General features: G+C 26.3%; 1 protein-coding gene across 4 annotated transcripts in view; it reads left to right on the top strand.

Moving 5' to 3' along the window:
• The window catches only part of LOC135924661 (uncharacterized), a 38,299-nt gene that overhangs the window by 8,189 nt on the left and 6,645 nt on the right, over window positions 1-23,465 (top strand). For 3 of the 4 annotated variants that reach the window (XM_065459748.1, XM_065459747.1, XM_065459749.1), the window contains exons 2-8: window positions 1,175-1,367; window positions 1,416-1,657; window positions 1,757-1,829; window positions 6,731-6,935; window positions 7,576-7,689; window positions 9,695-9,797; window positions 19,200-19,273. In XM_065459748.1, coding sequence (XP_065315820.1) covers window positions 1,175-1,367; window positions 1,416-1,657; window positions 1,757-1,829; window positions 6,731-6,935; window positions 7,576-7,689; window positions 9,695-9,797; window positions 19,200-19,273 — 1,004 coding nt within the window. The remainder of the gene's footprint in view (window positions 1-1,174; window positions 1,368-1,415; window positions 1,658-1,756; window positions 1,830-6,730; window positions 6,936-7,575; window positions 7,690-9,694; window positions 9,798-19,199; window positions 19,274-23,465) is intronic. The other variant, XM_065459751.1, reaches the window with a different exon arrangement.

The raw sequence follows: 23,465 nt of genomic DNA, 5'->3' as shown, positions 1-23,465 counted from the left end.
AAAGGCACATAACATGATAAAAATTTAGGAAATTAGTTTTATATATGAATTAAACTTGAATATTTTATATATTTATCTTGATAAAATTTGAAAATAACAAGTAGAGACTCATTTAGTGTTGTTAAACGACTCTATTTTAAAAAACGGGTAACCTCATATTTTCGCCAAATATTATACAATCCTTTTTGCTTATAGATGACCGAAAGTTTGGACATTTATTAATGAAATCTCGAGACTTACATGTTATTTTGGCTAAAATCTTAATTTAAAATTGACTCAATTATGTCCCCATATTAAAAATATTTTTTATAGCATAATTTTGTAATTTATATGGTGTTTTAAATTTTATTATATTTATAGTTCACGTGTTATCTTTAAATTTTATAAAACTTGAATAGAATCTGAAACTTCTTGATAATTTCTATATTTATTTAATAATTATAAAAAGATAGTTTACTTAATTATTATATCGATTCAAACTTAACCAAAGACCTAATACAAAAACCGCTGAATTTATTCTAAAGACTAATATCCGCTACGGTTTGGGGTCCAAACAGAGGAAACCGGAGGGTTGACCCTCACTATTTTTTAAAATAATTCATTAAAAAATGTGAAATAAATATTTATAAAAATTACGAACTATGGTTGGTACAAAGTCAAAAAAATTAATGATTCTCATATTTATACATTATGCATCCAAACTAAATTTCAGTAATAAATTAATTTAAAAAAAATAAAGTTTTGACTTTAGACGCATCTATGTCTTTGCTTTTTAAAATAAATATAATACATTATTATTTCTTAGGTTCTATGGAGACTTAAAAGAATGGTATCGGTGCATCTTTGTAAATATATTTTTATTTTTTAAAAATATTAAGCATTGATATTAAATTTATTATTTACAATCATTTAATTAAATGAAAACCGACACTTATAAAAATAAGTTTCATACATGATTTCCCCAAAGTTTAAAAGCTAGGAAGCTAAAATTTTGCCTAAATATAGGTAACGCGAACCTATCGAATGGGATCACTAAAAATTGACCATATCGGTATTGATTTTAGATTTAATATCAGACTTTGAAACTTTTTCTATCTTATTTTAGCAAGAAAATAGTTTTCAATCTCCTTTGTTTTACACAAAAAATTAATTAATTATATTTTTATGACCATAGAATTATATCATTATGCTTCAATAACAACTATATCCCAAACAATGTAAACACCCTGCCCTTTGATACCACTCCTGGGCATCGCATTCTAGACTATACCTCACAAATCTCCGGAGAGGACCTTCCCCAAGAAAAAATTGACGTAGAGTTTGATATATTTGGTTATGTAAATGCACCTACTCCGGCATATAATAACGTAAATTCATTTGATCTTCTTATTTGATTATTTTTTTTTAAAAAAAAGCTTCCCTTCTATAACAATGCACCCTTAAACTATGATTTTACTAGTCATGATCTAAATCAATTTTTAAACATTCCTAATGGCAATCCTGAAACTAGTCAATTAATATTTGAAAGTAACAAGAATAGTGAGATTGCATGTTTTGCAGATCCTTCGCATAACTCTTTCAATAACAACTATTGTGCTGATCTGATAAATCAGAGTTATAACCCATCTAGAACTTGGGATTCTATACATTTCAGCAAGTTTGTGTATTTATATCCATTTTATTTTATTTTTTTTGAGTGTTTTATAATAATTAAATTTAAGAGAATTTCCTTAACATTATTTTTTTCAAATTCTAGCAAAGAAAATAATGGGGGTCTAATTAACTTTCGACTAATCTTCGATGCTGAAAATCCCAATAATGAGGCATCGGTAATTTTTAATATGAAAATATATAACATTTTAACCTATAAGTTTTTAAGATCTAATATTCCCGATTCACTTAAATTGGGCCACCCAGTATATTTTAACATCAAATATGCTAAAATTATATTAAATATCTTTATTACAAAGTTAGTTACCAAAAAATGATTATAAACTAAATAATTTAATAGTGATAATATAAAATCCCAAATTCGCACACCTAATTTGCTATAAATAATGTTTGAGTAAAAATTTAAACTCGGATTCGAGTTGGATTCAAAATTATTTGTGTAAAGAACTAAATTCATTTTTTTATAACAGATAAATTTCTGCTATTAAATATTCACTTTATAAAATATCGTATTGCATCATATTTAATATATAAAAAACTAAGCGCTAAAAATAAAGGGTTTACCGATACCGCATTTAAGAGGTCGATCCAATTTTATTGATATGGCAGGAACGATATCAGCTGATTTGACAATCGTGAGAAATAGATATGAATTGAATAGAATGAAGCAAAAACATATTTTTTATCTACAATGCCGCTAAATGTAAGTTATCAAATAACAATATATTTATATTGTAATATAAAAACTGAGCCCTGCTATGTTAGACCAATTTTTTCCAATCCGATTCTATTCAAGAAAAAGATGTAAGGAATTTTGCTTAACCAATTTGATACGATAATTTTTTTCGAAGATCCGATACGAATTTTTATTTATTGGAATTTTAAAAAGGTACAATATTTTAATGAAATTCCTGTATTCATAAAAATATTAGGAAAAAAAATAATTTAAAAATTTGTCGAGATCAAAGCCAAGTCTGAAATAAATTTGAAAATCAAGGTCCGAATCCGACCTGGTCCGAGAAGATTTATATTTTAATTCGACCTATCCGAGTTTAGTTACATAGTATTTGGACTTGGATCTGTCCATGTAGAACTCTAATAAAAACTAACTGTATCTGCCTTACTTTTAGTTTAACTCGATATTTTGAGAATTCTTTAAATTGCCAAAATTTTAATTAAAATTTAGCAAAAATTACATATCTAAGATCAACAAAGATGAGTCTAATGATTTTTAAATAGGTATTTTGAAGATGAAGCTTAAAAAAATTGCTATAAATAATATAAATTTAAAATATTGATAATATTTTTCTCTTATTTAAGTAAAAGTGAAAGACTTGCACCTATTAAAGCATTAGGGATTCCCCATTAATGGGATACCCCAAGCGAAAATATGTTTTAAACAGAATTATTTCTGAAACTCCTTGTCCAACAAGGAGAATGAAATTGTAAAAGCTTGTCCAACGAGATGGAGTCATCATCATCAAGCAGTAACAGCTTTTATGGAGTTAGAAGAGCCGATTATTAATGCTCTTACTGAAATATCACAATGGTCTTAAGGGATATTTCCTCAGAAGCAAGCAAATTATTAAATTCAATACTTATACCAATTTTTTTTTCTCATTAGAATGTCTTAATAAATTATTTAATTATACAACTATTTTATGTAATACTTTTCAAAAACATTACATTGACTTGATTGAGACTATGAGAATAGGGGAGAGCATTTTATTAGAACTCAAGGAAATTTGGGCTAATGTTGATGGAGAATTTCATATATTATATGAGCAGAGTTATACGAGTTTAATATTTGTCTCCCTCCACTTGCAGCAAGGCTCATCGTCCAAACTTTAATATTTGGTCAGTAGAAGAGTATTATAAAGTCCCTTTCTTAGATACATTTATAACCCAAATAAATAAACGATTTTTAATTCATCAGGCAACACTTACCAATCTGCAGATATTACTTCCACAAAAGCCTTCACAACCTTTTTCAGAAAAGATTAACTATTGAATTCTATGAATGCTTTGCATCATTTCAAACATCTTTTAGATTATTTTCCCAATATATTAAAATTATTATATATATTAGCAACTCTTCCCATTAGTACTGTAACTAATGAGAGAACATTCTTTAAGAAGAATAAAAACACACCTGAGAAGTACAACTTCTAAAAGTAGATCGAATGGTTTGGCCCTTTTGAATATTCATAAGCACGGATGAGAAAATTAGCTCAATCCCAACGAAGTTTGTATTTTACATTATAAATATATAATAAGCCTTTTAATAATATTATTTGTGCACATTTATTTTTTAATATGTTATACATTTTTTCATGAATACTTTATAAGTTATTACATATAAAATACAATTATTCCTAAGAAACTTGTGTATTAATTTTATTTTTAAGATTTAAATTTTTTATATAAATTTTAAAGGCTCAAAAAATTTAAATTTCTATTTTGGGTCATATATTTTATAGTGATTCATATGGGTTATATCCACTTAATAAATTCACATTTATTTTTAGTTTTTTTATATGCCGGTTTATATATTTAATTTTTTAATGATTCATATTAATTTAAAATAAACTCCTAATAAATTTATGTTTGATATTTTTAAATAACAATAATTTTATCAAAAAAATTTAATTCAACCCCCCCCCCCCAGCAAATTCCTGTGTACATGTCTGGTGCATAATGCACCAAATTCAGAAGGAACTTTAATAAATTAGAACATTAATTTCTACTTTTTCCTTAACAATTTTCGAAGTTTATACTGAAAAATAAATGGTACATATAAATCTATTTTTAACAATTTATTCCTTCAATTTATATTCTAATTAACTTTTATTTACCTCATTCTTATATGAATGGCTTTTTTATATTATCTTTTTCATAAAATATGCGAAGCATTATTTTTACTATTTGGCAATGTTATTGAAAATAGCGAGTACCATAAAGCAAAAAAATATATTATAATAAAATTATGCTATATACGGCAGCATGCTAGGTTTGAAAGAAAGTTGCATTTAGGTAGCCCTTGTCGAATGTTATCAACTTTTGATTATGAAAAAGTTTAATTTATTTTACTAATATGGGTAAGTATATTTATTTGTTTGATCTTTTTAAACTTAAATCAAAAAATTATATTTTAAATAAAATTTAACTTGCAAATTTTGAGATTTCAGACTTCTATAATTAATTGATTTTTTTATCAGGGATGTAAACCCGAACCCTAAACTCTCGTATACTTGAACCCGGATTCTTTTTAAAAGTGAAGGGTTCTAGGTGTCATAAAAAATTTTAAAAATATTTTTTTAAAAAATAATATAAAATTTTTTAAATTTTATTCACTTTTTTTCTTGGGCATTTATTTTACCTTCGCGTTTTTCTTTCAATATTCTTCCTGGACTTCTATTTTATTTAGAGATTGATATCATAAATTATTTTATAGTGTAGGTAATAATATTTTATTATGTAAATTTATTAATAGATTTCCCCACAAATATACATTGCATCAGATGTGCAACCCATACTCTACAATTGGCTATTAATATTGCCTAAAAATAATCTCTTTAAAACTATTATTGATAAAGCAAGGGATATTGCAAAATATTTAAATACTCCCACAATTGTAAGAATATTATAATCGATGAAAAGGTAATTGCATTATTAGATTACACTACACGTTGGTCCTCAATTTGTATGATGCTAGAGCGATTATTTATTAACGATTTTATTGTAAAGTCATTTTTTCGGAAGATGATTGATGCAAATAAAGGACCTTACTAGTGTATTAGTTCCTAAAAATTACAACATTAAGATTACAATCAGAACTATGTTTATCTGATTTTTATGGCATATAAATTAGATGCCTATTAGATTTAGAAAGATTTCTAGTCCTTTTCCAAACGAAATATTAGAAAACATGAAAATTCAAGAGCAACAATATTTGCAAAATTATAAGCTTCTATATATTTAGACCCTCGATATCAAGTTTTATTGAATATTGTGCAAAAACAAATGGCTAATGGCCATCTTAAGGATTTATGGCATACGCAAAACTCCATTATTTACAATATATTAGAGGCTACGACAATAATACCTACTGGTTGGATGATGATAATAATGATAGCAACAAATTTTACTTTTAAATAGAGAAAGAAAAATCAAATTATCATCAGATAGAAAGGAGGATCAAAAAATGCCATTTGCATCTATAATAGACAAGTTCTCAGAAGTTAAGAGAATGAATAAGGTACAAATATTTTAAAATTCTGAGAAGAAAATTCTTCAATATATCCAGAATTATATATCTTGTATAGAATCGTTGTACCAGCGACACAAGTACAATAATTTATGTATTATAAATATATATCTATTTTCGGTAAGCGTAGAACTTGGATTATATTTGAAATATATATTGTCTAATTTATGTGGAAATCTCAAGGATGATATTTTAGAAGTTATTATAATTGTGCGATTGAATATAACATTTAAAATATAAATTATTTCATTTTAAAATTTTTTATTTGTAAATTATGAATGTGTGTATATTGAAGTATAATAATAAATGAATTAAAAAAAGTTTTATTTTGAGTCATTTATTTTATGTTCCCTAAACCCGGACCCTATTCCAGACCTGGATCGTCTAAGATTTCATATCCCTATTTTTTATCATTCCAAATATTTTTTATTATTCTAATTTCATGTTGTAAAAGCTAACAGATTTTTTGATAAGTTATTATTTTCTTTTCAGACTACCATTTTTTAAATAAAAAAGTTCAAACTATAGAGGGATTGAACCTATCATGATTGTTCACTAAATATTTTGCTACAATTGGATAAATATATTATTTCTATACGAATGAATCTATATACATATGGCCCAATTTAGCTGAATCAGGTTGATATTTATTTTTTTATGTGTTTTCACATGAAAATATAGATGGGGATCAGAGATTTTCAAATTAAACCCAAGAAGCATTTTATATTATAAGTCTTCTAACTACTTAATTAAAAGAATAAAAATACAACTCAACACAATTTGTTTTTTAAGTTTTCTCAGAAGCGGAAGAAATTATATGTATCCCGCAGCACGTACACATTCAAATTTGGTCTTAATACCGATTATATGAAAAGCCTTTTACAACACCTTGGCATTGACTCCGTGAAAATCAGAGCTACTCCCATGTTTAAAGACTTCGATAAGATGTCCCTTCCAGTCAGGGCTTGCTATTTGCACGAGAATATGGATAGCTTAGGTTTGAAATGAAATTATTTTTATATACTATATTTTTTTAGAGATGCACTAATTGCCGGATTGATTTTGGTACTGATTCGATTTCAGTCGACTTTTTATAGCAATCAGACAATTTCTAAAACTAATATTTGGCGATTCCGATTCAGCAAATTATGCATTTTTAATTTTTAAAATTCTATTTTTCACATTTATAAAAACCAAAGATTCGAATAGAACCGAAACCTAAGTAACCTGAAAAAATTTAGTCAGTGCCCAGAACCCCTCTTAAAATTTCAATGAATCAGAACCATTTAAACATTTACAGGAACCAGTTTTAACATTACAAATTATTTTATATGTATAATGTTCCAAATACTAAATGATTCATTTTAGGGAGTTTTTTTTATAATTGTTAAAAAAATTACATTTGCTTATTAACAGAATTTGGAACTAGAACCTAAAATTCTCAGAACCGCTTTAAATCTGAGAATCAACCAAAAATCTTTTGAATATTTTTAGGAGGAACTAACACCATGCATATGTCAGCCTAACACTATCAAATCCAAGGCCAAAATTAGGACTCGAATCCATATAAAAATATTGAGTCCAATCTATTAAACAATAAATTTATTTAAAAATAAAAGCTTATATTAAAATCATAGGTAGATCCCAAACTCGGAAACACTTTGTAATCAGTGGCGATATATGCAGCACGCACGAAAACAATCATGATAGGTTTAGCGTCAGTATCCCTATCAATATCGAACATTTTTTTGGTAATGGAATGTCCAAACTTGGAATTTAATATATTTTTTATTTTAATAAGAATTTTTAGTGGAAAATTAATTTGATTAATGGCATCATTTATGCTTCAAAAGGGATGGGCAGAGGTGGGTGCTTAACATCGTGAGCAGTAGGGGAAATGTGCCATGAATGTCCATGTTTTTGCTTTTTTGAAAAAAAGGTATTCAAATTTATGTTTAACCAAACAAATTTTATATCAATGTGTAGCCTAAATATTAATCTTTAAAATAAAATTAGAATCAAAGCTCTATGTATTATAGTTCATGAGCTAGGTGAGGTTATGTGAAAGTTGTTTTTCTCGCCAGTCAAAACATAGTATTTATTGACTGGCCATATACTATGTGTTAACTGGCCATAATATATTATTTAAGAATTTTATTATAAAAATAAAATAATACAATATGAAATACTTATAAAAGACTTATATTGATATTTCTACATTTTTTAGTTATATAAAAAATTAATTATACACTAATTTATTAAGTATTAAAATCTCAATTTATTACCACATCTATTTAATGATAATATTATAAATTAATATCTTAATTATCATTTTACTAAACATTCTTAAGCTTGTTCATCATTTTATTTCACCAAATGTTGTTTTGCAAGAGCTTTTCATTTTAATATGAATATGTAAATGAGCGAATTGTGGCCAATCAATACATGGCTAGTCAATACCCACCTCTCTATTATTATTAAGCGCCTTATATGTCTATTAAATATAGCTTTTAAAGTCTAATTTTTTGTATGAATAATGCTAAATGCCTAATGATAATATTTATATAAAATATCAATAATCTAAATTATTAATATTTTCACCAAACAAAAAAATGTGTAAGGTGATTTTTCCAGAAAGAGGTACTAAAAACAGTTTATTTGAAATATTTTTTTATTGAATTGTTATATTCAATAAATGAACTTAGATAAGGTACATATCATCAATATACACATTGACCAATTTTGAGAGAAATTGGTCCAATAGATAAAAAGTTAAAGGGTGGTGGCCAGTCTTCAACCATGGCCGTTTATGTCACATTTCCCCTATTAACATATAGTATCCTTAATTTTTTTAAAATGATTTAGAGGAATTTAAAGTTACCAAGACATTTATCGGCACTTATTATTTATTTAGCTGTAAAGTAACGGCGTTACTTTTTGAAGAAGGGAAACGCAATTTGTTTCTTTTTTAGTTATGGTAAAAATCATAATTTTATTTTATAAAATCGAAAAAATTTAATTAAATCACAATTTTTTCGATTTAAATCAAAAGAATAATTTTAACAATATTCCTGGAAAATCAAACATGCATTCATTTTGTTATTTAATATTTGTTTTCTTTTTCTGAGGAATTTATGAATAATAAAGTTAATTGTTAAATTAGAAATATTAAATTAATTAAAAAATATTTTATAATAAATCTTATCAATATTTGCCAATTTATAATAATTTTAATTCATTCTGATTCTAAGTATAAAATTTATCATTAAAAAAATAAATTACAATTTTTACAATGTTTATTTATTTAATTTAATATATTGTAAACTAGAATTTATAGGTATATAAACTGCATCTAAATTAATCGTAGTTTCAGCAAATGGTATATTTTTTTTAATAAACAGGGCAATAAATTTATTGAAATTTTTATTTTACAAATCAAATCAAATTAGGTTTTATGAATTAAAAAGATAATTTCAGAATTAACATACTTATAAGATCATTGATACTAATAAAATTTAGCAATTAAAAAATTTGTAAAATGAGGTATAATATGATGTTCTTATATTTGAACACAATAAACTAATAAAATTTTGAAATACAAGCAAAAAATTTAATTAATTTTAATCAAGCTAACCCTAAAAATTTTTTATATCAATTTGTAACCAATGACATCCTAAAATTGATTCAAAGATTTAGTAAGAGAAAATACAAGACATATCGGTTAAAGCAAATTTTTTTAAATACATATACACACAGAAGATACTATCGATATACCTCTCCAGTTTGTCTGTTTCAGTAGCTGCAGCGGCGGTATAAATAAACGAAATGTTCAACTTGTTTTTACTTTGGAAACCTCAACGTAAATTAATTATTATATATTCTAGAGATACAGAGTCATAACTTCAAAGGTATTAAAAAGCCTGTCCCTCCAAATAAATCACCCCTCCCCTTCCAAAAGCTGAAAAAATTTATTAATAAATATTTTTGATCTAATCTTACCACCATGATTCATGATATAAATATGATGAATATCGTATTCTTAAAATTCATACTATGTTGAATTGGTAATATTAGCCTTACTCAATAATTTACAGTGGCCTGCAAATAACAAAATTCTCAGGCCCGCCCCTGTGGAAATTTAGATTTTGTCTGCCCGATTTTTTTTGAAATATAAGGCCTAAACCAAAATATATGTTGTTGAACATCTTAATAAACAACTATTTATTGAAAACATTATACTCAAGAATTCTTCAAATGTATAACCACCCTGCCCGTTTTTTGCCTTTTTTAGACGTTACCCGGCCCAGCGGGTATTGCAAACCAATTATAGTTTCATATGGTTAATTTTAACCTAATATACTACCTTAATTCAAATTATATCGTCATAAATTTTATTTTCATAACTATTAAATTTCAACATAAATTTTCATATATAAAAGAGAATGTGGTAAAGCCGTAATTTATAAATAAGGCTTACATGTCCTATATATTTTGGGTAAAACAATCATTAAGATATTTAAATCTTAGTAAATAATATGCAAATTACTTAAATTAATGAATTTTTCAGATAAGTTCAAGGTTGATATCTTTTGTTTTCATTTTTATTATTTTCACTTTCTTTTGTTTTAATGCTTAAAATATTTTTTTATTACACCTTGATTCAGCTACAAAAAATACACGCTAACTGGGAGTGGTTATAGCTGGAACAATAGAAAAAATTATTTTTTCTAAAAAAAATTTTCTGTAGCTGTGACTGCTTTATATTTATACAAATTCCTAGACTTGGATGAACGTGAGTCTAGGAGTTATGACCAGGGTTGCCAGATCTCCCGCTTTTGGCGTGATTTCCCGATTTTCACTATAGTTTACGGTAAAATACGCCCTCTATTGATTTATCTCCCGTTTTTCCTAAAAAAATTGTTCCGAATTTTTTTATAAATTTTTTAAATAAACTTGCGCTATCATTTTTTATTTTAATTTACTTGTTTAATTTTTAGCCATATTGTGAGTAAACAAAGAATTCTAATCTTCAAAACTTTCCAATTAAAATAATAATATTTAATATCTCTTAAATTTAAAAGAATTCATATGATAAATCATATAATAATTCTTCTGATTCTGATGATGTATATGATTTATATGTAAAGAAGGTGAACTAATCGATATAATTTTAGAAATCAATCTATATAAAATGGTATTTTAGAGGTAAGCAATATTATTTAAAATTTTAATAGTTGTATATAGCCTAATAATAATTTTTGATTAATTAAATAAAGTTTTTTCATGATATTTATTTATTTTCTAATTTTATTCCATTAATTTAAAGAATATATAAATTACAGTTTAACAGTGCGCACAAATTGAGCGTTGCAAACCCAAATAATGCATTTCAAATGCATTCGTTTTAATTGGGCACATTCCGTTTTCCAATTGCACCCATTTCAAAAAACATAACTTGGTTAAGAATTCATTTATAAATTATGAGATTTTTTTTAATGTAAATTAATATATTTATATTTTTAGGGCATGGGATGACCCCCTTACCAAAAAATTTCTCAATTATTTAGAGATGAAATGATCTGGATCATAAGAAGTCTATGATTATAATGGAATATTTGACCATTATTGAAACTAAGTATAAATATAAATGAGTATGCTTACATTTATTTAAGGCTAGAAGAATTCCCACAGTGCGATAGCTTAATAAAATTATGCTTGGTAAGAAATCTGGGTCTGAAGAATCAAAGACCTCTTATAAATGGTTAGAATATTTAAAATTTATGGAGCCTACGATTGCTGATAGGCCAACCACTAGTAATTTTGATACTGGTGTGAGTATTAAATAAGTTATTCATCCCAAAGCCAAAAATTGGATGAAAAATTGTTGAATCTTATAAATAAGAAGCTATCTCCAAATAGGTAAAATTTATAATAATCTTAAAACGCATATATTTTATAAAGATTATTTCTACTTTCAATGCAAGAATGGATGCTTTTAGTATGTATAATCTATACTTATTAAATCTGAAGTACTAAAATTCCTCTACTCCATCATCATATAATTTCATAGAACCATATAGAAAATGGTGAAACAGCTCTTCAAATATATTAGCATAATTGAATAAATAATCTTGATAAAATATAAGCTTTTAAAATTATTATAAATTTTATCTATTTGGAGATGGCTTCTTATTTATAAGATTCAACAATTTTTCATCTAATTTTTGGCTGATAAGTTAACTCTTTTAATACTCTCATCAATATCAAAATTACTAGTAGTTGTAGGCTCCATAAATTTTAAATATTCTAACCATTTATATGAGGTCTTTGATCCTTCATATCCAGACTTCTTACCAATCTTAATTTTATTAAGCTGGTCTTTGTAATTTTTAATTTTGTTTTCAGACATTGGCATGATGGGAATTCTTCTAGCCTTAAATAAATGTAAGCATACTAATTTATACTTAGATCCAATAATGTTCAAATGTTCCATTATAATCATAGACTTCTTATGACCAGGATGTCCCTGATACCAGATTATTTCATCTACTACAAATAATTGAGAAATTTTTTGCTAATGACGTCATCCCATGCCCTTAAAATATAAATATATCAATTCTTACATTTTTAAAGTAGTATCCATTTCTTCTCGTATTTTTTTAGCTTTCACCTATGCTTCTTCAATATCTCTCTCCACTTTATTACTCATACTATTTCTTTTTATCTAATTTATATTTCTGATATCCCACCGGAGTATTCATATCGATTCCATTTGGATCTCCCACCAGAGTATCGCTATCAGGCTATTTTATTTTGATCTCTCACCGAAGTATCAAATGGACAGATATCCCACTGGAGTATCGTTATCAAGTCCATTGTAGATTGGTAGGCATTGTGCTTGAACGGCCCTCGAGGTCACCATTATCTTAGAGCTGGCCAAGAGATCACTGTCATCCTTAAATGGCCCACAGGTTTAGCTGGCCATTTTTCATTTGGTTTATGGACAAGTATCCTAGCACCCAGCTGTCCAAGTCTGTCGATGACCGGGGTGGCATTTCTCAGCTCAGAAATTCATCTTATTGTTTTTACACATCACTCATCCAAGAAAAACGTGAAAATTTTTACAGTTCCTTACCAGGATTGAACCTGAGACCTTCGGTTTCCAAGCATGCATCATATACCACTAGGCCACCCCTGCTGTATGAAAATCTAAATTATTATAAAAAATAGTATCCAAAAAAGCAAACTAAGTTACTTTTTTTTGAAATGGGGACAATTGGAAGGAAATGTAATTTAAACGAATGCATTATTTGGGTTTGAAACGCTCAATTTGTGGGCACTATGAAGACAAGTTTAACATCAAAAAAAATGTAAAAATAACTCAAATTTTATTTATTCATGGGTCAGAGAAGATAAAGAATGTAGCATAAATACAATTTGTATAATAGGCAATACAAAATTTAATATCAAACATGGTCAAGAGGTAATAAAAAACATTCAACAAGGCAAAAATATATTTCCACAAATTTATGTGATGATAATACTGCAATACCCGAAACGATATTAATCTATCACACGATAAAACATTCACATAGTTATTTATCTACAGATTGTGCTACAAACTTATTGCCTATACTCTTTTCCAGAGTTGTTAAAAGATACTTTTTAAATGGATCTAGATACAGATACCTTGTCTAAAAGTTATCTTGATACAGATACAATTTTTACAATGTATCTAGCTACAGATACAATTTTTTAATACTCTTATATAAGCTTTGCATAAACCTAGATTAGGATTCTATTGTGAAAATGTATAAAATGAGCTAAAAACTTTATTGACTAGATATCACATTTATCAAGATATAACGAAAATAATGATTTTTAGATTTTAATATAATATAGTATATGAAAATATATAATTAAATGATTATAAATAATTATTAGATTTCAGTAATAAAATATTTTCAAAATTTTGGTCATTAAGGCATCTCATTAATCCGTAAATACATTTTTAGCTACACTAAAAAGCCTTTCCACACCGGGGCACTTGATTGTATTATGATGTTATATTTTATGAATAACAATTTTATATCAGGATATTCTTTAAAAATACTAAAATCTCGACATTCATTTTCGAAAAAATTATTTAAAATTTGTTGAGTATCAAAATTTAAATCATTATTAACAATCATATCTGTTGCTGTGGGGTACTGAAAAAAATAAGATATTAAATTAATTGTTTTTTTCGCAGGTTGTTTGCAATCAGTTGAAGACCTTCCTAATTTATCAACTAATCTTTGTATTAATTGTTTTTTTCATTAACATTGTTTGACTTTTTCTCTTAAAATTTAAAATTACAATTGTAAACATTTATTTAGTATCAACCCTTAAATGTTTTACAATGTTGCAAGTTGAGGTAATGTTAACTTTTCGTATTTTTTTGTAGATATGGCAAACATTTTACTATCAGAGATTTGTTTTCTTTATTTTGAGATATTATTTTAAAATATGCTCTATAAATTGCCACGAAAACAATATCTAAACTTGTTGATGCTTCATTGATTATTACTTCTTCCTCTTCATCACTATTAATATTAATCTAAAATAAATTTTTAAATTTAGTATAATAAAATAAAATAAACTAATTTCATTGAAAATAAAATGGCAGATTTCTTGAGTTGCATTGTATTGTAATATCAAAATTTGTCTGGTTTATTGATAAACTCTGACATAATAATATTTAATGAATATTTATATTTTTTTTTAATGTATAAGTTTTAATATATATATATATTTAAATTATATGCTCATATGAAATAAAATAAATTTTGCATTCAAGTATTTTTGTTTATAATATAAAAAAGCTTTAAATAAAAGTATATCAAAATGTATCTTAAAAAGTATCTAAAAATAGATACATATACTTTAATCAAAAATCTATCTAGATACAGATACCACATTTTTATATATCTAGATACTATAACAACTCTGAAGATCATAGACAAGGATTCAATTGGACATGTAATCAGGCCACTATTCACCTTTTCTTGATTCATTACTGTTAAAACGGCTTAATTAAACAAGAAAATTTTGTTGTTATATCAGATTGTTTAAAGCCTACGCATGTGCATATTATTTATTTCAAACAAAATTGATCTTGTTTTTAAAAAAAGATTTGGCAGAGTAGCCAAAATTTATTATTTTTCTGATGGGGAAGCTATCAAATATTAAAAAAAAATTCATTAACCTTCTACAATCATGAAAATGATTTTGAGATAATGGAAGAGTGGCATTTATTTGCAACCACACCTGCTAAAAGTTCCACGATAGTTTCAGGAGCGTTACTAAACGGTTAGCAGCTTGAGCAAGCTTACAGCAATCAGAGAGATAAATTATACATTTGTGGGCAATGATGAATATCTAAGTATGAAAAATCATATTGAAAACAGACAGTAAGTAAAACAAATTTCTGGAACACAAAATTTTTATACTTTTATTTCCATAGAAGAAAATAGAATGAAAGTCAAAATTATTAAAACTCTTTGGGTGATTTAATATATAATATATTTCAAAATTTTTATATAATATTTATTTTTGATTGTATTTCGTATAATTATGAAATTATTTAGCCAAATAAAGTTATAAATAGGTTTAGAATATTTTGTCATGTAATTTCGAGAGAAAATTAACTAAAGAATAAACCACATTACCCCCCCCCCCCCAACTCTCAAATATTTTTTAAAAAATAATAAAGTAAAGCCCTTTCATTTAGACATAATTTTTAATTACAAATTATTAAGTAAGTTCATCAAATTTAAATATGATGATATTTATGTTAAATTTGATCAATTTTAGCTATATAAAGGTTCATAACCAGAGTTGCCAGATTCATTCAACAAAAAGAGGGAGAATATAATTCAAAATTTTTTTTTATAACAGATAATATTAATTTTTTCCCGGTGATTATTCCTTTATTATTTAAATGAATATATCTAATATGCAACAATTAAATAAAGGAAGATTGTATATTATTTTTTATTATAAAATTAATAAATATTATTTAAAAAATTAGTACATATTTTTCAAAAGATTTTATGTTATTATTAAATTTCGATTTTTTGTTACATATTCCTTAAAATCAATACAGGCATATAATTAAAATTATGTTTGATCATTAATTCTTCTTCTAATGCTGATAAAGATAACTGGCCACGATTTTTCCACCAGAAAATTTTCATTAACCTAAATAGACGCTCTGAATCAGCGTTTGAATGTTGTAACGAGAATATAATATTGCATATTTTTTCAAAATTTGGCGCAATGTTCTTTGAAAAAAAATACCCGTTTTAATGAGCCAAATTCGATATATTATTATTTTGTTCTATAATTGTATTTAAAGCAACGAATTCCTGACACATTATTAAGATGATTTGTCAATTCACCTAATTCGATATCTTTTATATTAAAATTCGAGCTTATTTGTAAATTCATATTTTTTTTCTAAATAAGAAATGATTTGTTTTAATGAATTTATTAGTTTCATTTTGGCGATTTTATTATGATCATCACATTTTATAAGATTTTGTCTTACAACCGAGCCATAAAGGTTATTGATAACTTGGGATTTTAAGTTGTAACTAATTTATTCATTAATGAAAACTTCTCCACTGCATTTGAATTTTCGGATTGAAATTTTTTAACCATGTTATTTAATGTCGTTCCTCTATTAATAATTAAGCCTAAATAAGCCTCATACCTTTTTAAAAAATCATTTTAATATTGAATTAGGAATTTTTGGGATAAAAAATAAGATATCAGCTTTCGAGAACTGGTATTAATGATATTCATATTGTTGGAATAAGTTGGGATAATATCTTGAGAATCAATAACTTTTTTAAAAACGATACCCGTTTTGTGGATCTACTGAATTCGGTATAACCTTTCATAGCAATTATTCTATGCCTATTGATAATAAAGCATGTCCTTTTCTTTATGTATTGTGAAATGTATGGCACAGGCAACCAATGGGGATAATATTTTCATTTAAAACTAATAATTCCGTCATTACACTTTGCCCTTTTACGAAATTCACACTTGGGTTATCGGCACAAAAAGCTGTTACATTTGATAGTGAGAGGTTACAATTTTTAAGGTTCTGCAAAAGTATAGACGCATGTCCTTCGATTAATCCGAGTCCGATGAAATTTTTTTATTACTTGGAAAGGTTTTTTTTAAAAATTAAAATAGCGCAGCATTAATAGGAATATTTTAGTATTTCCATTATTTGATATATCAGTTAATAAAAAAATGATGATTTATCAAATCCTCTAATATGTGTTTCTTAATTTCAAGACCTAGAATATTTAACACTATTTTGAGACTTTTGTTCTTCTACATTTTATGCCTTTAGCTATTTTTAAATCAGAATGATCTTGCACTACAAATGCATAATTTTCTTAAGGGTTAGTAATAACTAAGAATCCGTCAACATATAAGCTTGATTTTAATGAGTTTTAAAATTAGGATTGTTGTGAAGCTATAAGAATGAGGGATCAAATTATTTAATTTTTCTAAATAATCTACAAATTAGTTGGCGGATTTTGTCAGCGTTTCCAGAAATGTTATATAATCTATTGAATTCGCATCAAATAATAAATTATGGGTGCATCCAAAATCAAAATTTTGTAAAAATATTTAATTGTGAAATTTACGAAATCGAATTTGGACGCAAAATGTAATGCGAGAATCATTTCTTTCTTTTATTTTTGATTTATGGCAAAATAAATATTCAAAATTATTTTGCCAAGTAATTTCAATAGAAAATTAACCAACCACCTCTCAAATATTTTTTTTTAAAAAATAATAAATAAGGGTCTTTCATTTAGACATCAAGTAAATATTCATTAAATTTAAATATGATGATATTTATGTCAAGTTTGATCAATTTTAGCCAGGGTCATAACTCCTAGACCCAGGTTCATCCCAGTCTAGAATTTTGTTCAAATATAAAGCCGTCTGATATACATCTGCTTTTGTTTTTGGGTATTAATCAGGTATCTATCACATTTATTTATATGTCATATTAAAGAGCCATTATTTAGCTATATAATAAAATTAAATCATTATTCTAATTAAATTTTTTCTTGAGATATTTGAAAATCAATGAAGTGCATTTTGTCAAAAATGTACCATTTTTCCGCTTTTAAACTCCATATCTTAGTGAGTAAGTGGTAAAGTAAAATTTCATTTTTTTCTTAGTTATAGTATATACTTCCATTATACAAAATTTAAAAAAATGTCTGAGGGGTTTTGGTTGAAATCGACTTTTTTTGGTTGATTTGATATGGAATTTATCATATATATAAATTTAAGATTAGTAAAACATGTTGATAATATTTTAAATTTTGTGGGAATATTAGTTTTAACAAATCAGATACTTAATTACGTAAAGATAATTAAATTAATAAAATAACATTTCCATAAAGTTTAATACAAAATTACCTTACGCTGGACCGCCATTAATTTAAAAGTCGGCCGCGCGTAAATATATGTAACGACTGTTTTTTTATAATATATATAAGTTAAATTCTAGTCTTTATAAATTTGATTTAGTGAAAAACGCTAAATAAATTACAGTAATTTTTTATACTTCAAATTTAAAAGTCCAAATGCAAGATAGGGCCTATATGAAGAAAGAAATTCAATTGTTTCGTTAAATTTCGAAAGAAATATTAAAAGCTTCCCATCGTAGTTTGAAAGTTTAAGATAATGTTTTCCAATTCATTTTAAAACATTTTAAACGGATTTCTATTAGTTCTGGAATTACTTTCGAGTAAAAATAAATACAATACCATCTAGTTGAATATTTTATTTTAATGTCTTCATTCGAATATCATTATTGTGAATATCATGACTGTAATCCGCATTATATTATAATCGAAATACATATATATAAATATTTTATTTGTATTTATAAATATAACCATATAAATATATGATTATAAAATAAACATTTTTTAATTTGGTTTTAAAAATTATTCTTGGATTTTTTTTAGTCAGGCGATCTAATATGATTTAGGGTAGTAGACTAAATCAAATTCTTAAATTGTGAGGCTCCAATATACCATCATAATTTCTATTTAAAAACTTGTTTTAATTTTATCTTAAGATTAATAATCATTAATTTGTTACAAGTTATTGAGTGACAGCATATTTTTAAATGATCGAATAATAGGCTAATCATGATTATTTTATTTTAAAGTAACATAATTTTAGCTCAAACTTTGCTGGATCTCAGGGTTTGTGCAGCGGTTCTTCGTGATTTTAGAAAAGACGGTTTGATATTTTTTTATAATATATATTATTAAAAAAATGCTGATAACTTTATTTTGTAAAAAATTAACGCGCTATCTTTACTCGTTATATTTAGAATAACGCGTTAAAGAAGACAGCTAAACGATGAAATTCAAAAAAATAGAAAATCAAATTATGCATTCTACTTTTATCATAAAAATCTTAAGTAACATAAAACGTTTCATTAATAAAAATATTGACTCGTTATTCGTTTCTTTTCATAAAAGTAGCTAATGAAGTTATTTTGTCTCCAAAAAAAGGCGTACCCCCTTCCCCCTCCTACTCGAGGAATGAGTACTAGAGTATTGATTGTAACAAGTTGCATAGACAAGGGGAGTTTTGGGGATGAATTTCCCAATGGAAAATATAATTGGATTCAATTTTGTGAGACCAAAATTTGCTTTCATTTTTTTAAAATTGATTTTAAAAACCCCCTCCTTAATTTTCTATTTCTATAAAAATCATCTGAGAAATTTTTTCAATTAAAAAGTATCTCAAAAATATAAAGAAATTTTAACTAATTTACTTCTATATCTAATAAATAAACCGAAAAGAACAAATAACATCTATAAAGATCGTAAAATTATCAGAATCAAATATCTCGATTCTGAAAAAATGTAACCTTAATATCGTAATTGATTTTTTAATGGCGATTTAAAATCTGATATTTATGACTCAGCTAACTCATGCCGTTTTCGTTTTTATTTATCTAATAACTGGTTTCTGTTTATTGACTGGAGAAACTAAATATGTTTTTTTAAATACTAATCAGGCATTACATATTGGCAGTGCTTCTACAAATTTTATTCTCTTGAAATTTTTTAAAATTTATTTTGCCAATGATACTTTTTTTTCCTTTAAGCTGCCACCAAACGTTTCTGCTTCTAGAAGTTTGGCTGACTTCACATGGCTCGATGTCATGTTTGGCTTATAATCCGTTTAATTTTTGTGGTTGGCAAATTGAAGAATTAATAAGCAAGGCTTTGAATTTTAACCTAAATCAAATATTTTAAAATTCTATTCTCTGTTCTGACATGATACCAATTTTGATTTTTTTTTCTTCTAATTTTGTTAATAGCTTCTTTTCTTTATACTATAAACCACGATTAAAATAATATACAAGCACTAAACATTAATTAAATTTTCAGAATAAATGCTTTCAATCACTTTTTAATCGTAAGGTTTGCCAAAATTTTCTTGCTAATAATTTTTTCCTTATACTGGCTACTATATTGGTTAGGAACTCATAGGCACTAATAAAGCACGACATATTGTAATGCATTTCAGAATTCTGATTGTTCAGCCAATTTAACGGATATGATATACATATATTACATATTTTCAGTGTTGTTAAAGTGGTTTATCTATAAACGAGTGCTGCTATTTTTCGAAACTTGGAAGCAGGAGCGTTCTATTTTGAGATGGAGCGGGTATTACCGGATACAGAAGATATTAAATGGATGAAATAAAATTTTCATTTCCATCGTACAAGAAATATTTTTCTCTCCTATAAGAGGTTGAATGTTTGAGAGTTAAGGTTCTGAAATGAAAAATTTTCAACGTGCCGATATCTTGAACCTGATTAACAAAGCAGAAGGTTATGATTTCTACCATAACATTTACGTTGTGCCTGCCACAATATAAATTTAGTGGCCACAGTTGATGTGGAGAAAGCTTTATAAAATAGAAGATTTCAAATTTTATCCTAAGGCACATTTCAAAAATGTCAGTCTTTATGAAATGAACGAAAATGTCTACAAATCTTGCTACTAATAAAATAAAAAAATAGGGAAAATAATTGATATGGTCAAAACCACAAGATGAAATTCATATTATGAATTTCATGGTATTGTTAGACAAAGTATTAAGCGAAAAGGATTATAATATGTGAATTAAAGAATATAGCTAAGTAAATATTAATATAATCGTTATTTCTTTGAAATGAATAAATTTCAAGTTATGGAGATTTGGCAAAACCTTGACGATTCTTGAAGGTGAGCTTCATATGAATATGAGGTTTTTAACTTTAACCATTTCTAACCTCACTTCAGAATTAAATGATTTTGCAGATTTAGAGTTTTGCCATTCTCTTATAGAGTTTCTTATACGCGGTATTGACAAAGTTCATAATTTTAAAAATAAATTATATATTTTTAAATAACTTTATTGCATTTTTTTCAACCACTTATAATGATGATTAGAAATGTAACATAGAGGAAATTTCCCTTATAGTTTTCCTAATTTTATGTTTTTTTGATAAAATAGTCAGGATTTTTATCATATCTTAAAAAAATATTTTTTCTCTTGGTTCATATATCATAATTATGTTTTTTGTTTTCACCTTCATTTTCGATAATAAAATAATAGCTCAACTCTAGTAATGTTCATCGGTAGGAAATTTTTTTATCGACTGAAATATATTTAAAATGTTTAATAATAACTGAAAAAGGATATGGAGTAGGATTAAGGTTAAAGAGATTCTTTTTTCTAATTTTATTTTAACTAATAATATAAATTTCTGAAAAAATAATTTCATGAAATATGTAGATAATCTTGCAACACCATTTTTATGTTATAGTGTTCTTTTTCCATAATGCAACATGTATTTGGAAGAAATTATATTAATCTTTAAAAACAGCATTTAAATTGCTCTCAAAATATTTATTTAGTGAAATACAATTACTGAAAGATAAGATAAAATAAAAATTGGACCCTTATTAATGATGGGTGGACAAATAGTGGAATATATTTTAAATTTTATTATAGCAATCACAAGTCCCATTTTCTATAAATTAATTGAAACATAGACCAATATGCATACGGAGAATATATATATCTAGTGAATTTATTAGAGTAATTATAGAAATAAGAAACTCGAAAATTAACATCAAAATAAATAATACAAGTAATTAAGAAAGCCTGGTCACTTGTGAGAACTCAATTATCGAATGCAATGGGGCTGCATCTCAGACTTAATTTGCTTTAAAGGATTTAGCAAATGAAATATTGACAATTTAAATTTTAGTAGCAAATCCCAAATTATTATAGAAAACAACTATTTAAAGATTAAAATAGGATTGTTCATTAAAGTTGTCTAGCCCACCCACTCTCTGGACTGTATAGCTATTATAATTAATTGTCTGTTAAAAAATAAAAATATTTTGCCGCAATCTTCTATATTTTTATAGAGATTTTTTTTTCTCTTTAGCTTTCACCTTTTCTGGTGGTAAGCTCCTTCAATATCTCTCTCCACTTTATGTTATTCATACTATCTCGTTTATCTAATTTATACTTCTTCATATTAACTCTAACTTTATAGACCCATTGAAGTTTTGGCCTTCCTCTTTTACGTTTACCCATCACTTCCAAACTCTCAACCTTATTTCCTATGTAGTTCATAGGCCTTCTCATTGTATGCCCATACCACCTAAGTCTGTTTACCATTATCTTAGTATTAATGGGCACTACTACCTTTAAACTTCCTAGTATTCTCGTACTTCGCACCTTATCCTTTCTTGTTACCCAGCAATCATCCTCAACATTCTCATCTCCATAGTTTGTATACTTCTCTCGTCTGATTCTTTAGTTGGCCATGTTTCCTAACTATATAGAATAGTTGGTTGTACTATGGAACTGTAAATTTTTCCCTTCAATTTGTGTGGGATTCTTTTGTCAAAGAGCACTCCAGATAAAGATCTCCACATTAACCATTCTTAATTAATTTTACTTTTTATCTCTTTCTCTATTCTGCCGTTTGTTTGTATAGTGGAGCCCAAATATTTGCAACTTTCAATTGCCGATATCTGCCATTCATTTATATCAATGCTCTCTGTTTCATCTCCTCCTATCACCATATACTCCGTCTTTTCTCTATTTACTTTTAGTCCGTGCTTTTCTAGGATATTTATCCAGCTCACTAATCTTTCTTTCATTTCACTTTTGGATTCGGCAAGTATCACAATATCATCTGCAAATATCATATTCCACGGGACTGCTTGTGGTATAGACTGTGCTAATACATCTATTACTGTTATGAAGAGAAGTGGGCTGAGAGCCGACTCTTGATGAACTCCCTCGGCTATTGTGATGTTGAAGTACCAGTTGTGCTACGGACCATCGTTGTATGGCCCATATACATATCCTGTAGTATTCTTATATATTTTTCGGGAACCTT

The sequence above is a fragment of the Gordionus sp. m RMFG-2023 genome, chromosome 2, assembly GCF_954871325.1.
Source record: "Gordionus sp. m RMFG-2023 chromosome 2, tfGorSpeb1-WG-v2, whole genome shotgun sequence".
In the NCBI taxonomy this organism is placed as follows: Eukaryota; Metazoa; Nematomorpha; class Gordioida; order Chordodea; family Parachordodidae; genus Gordionus; species Gordionus sp. m RMFG-2023.
This window is presented reverse-complemented; position numbering and strand designations above follow the sequence as displayed.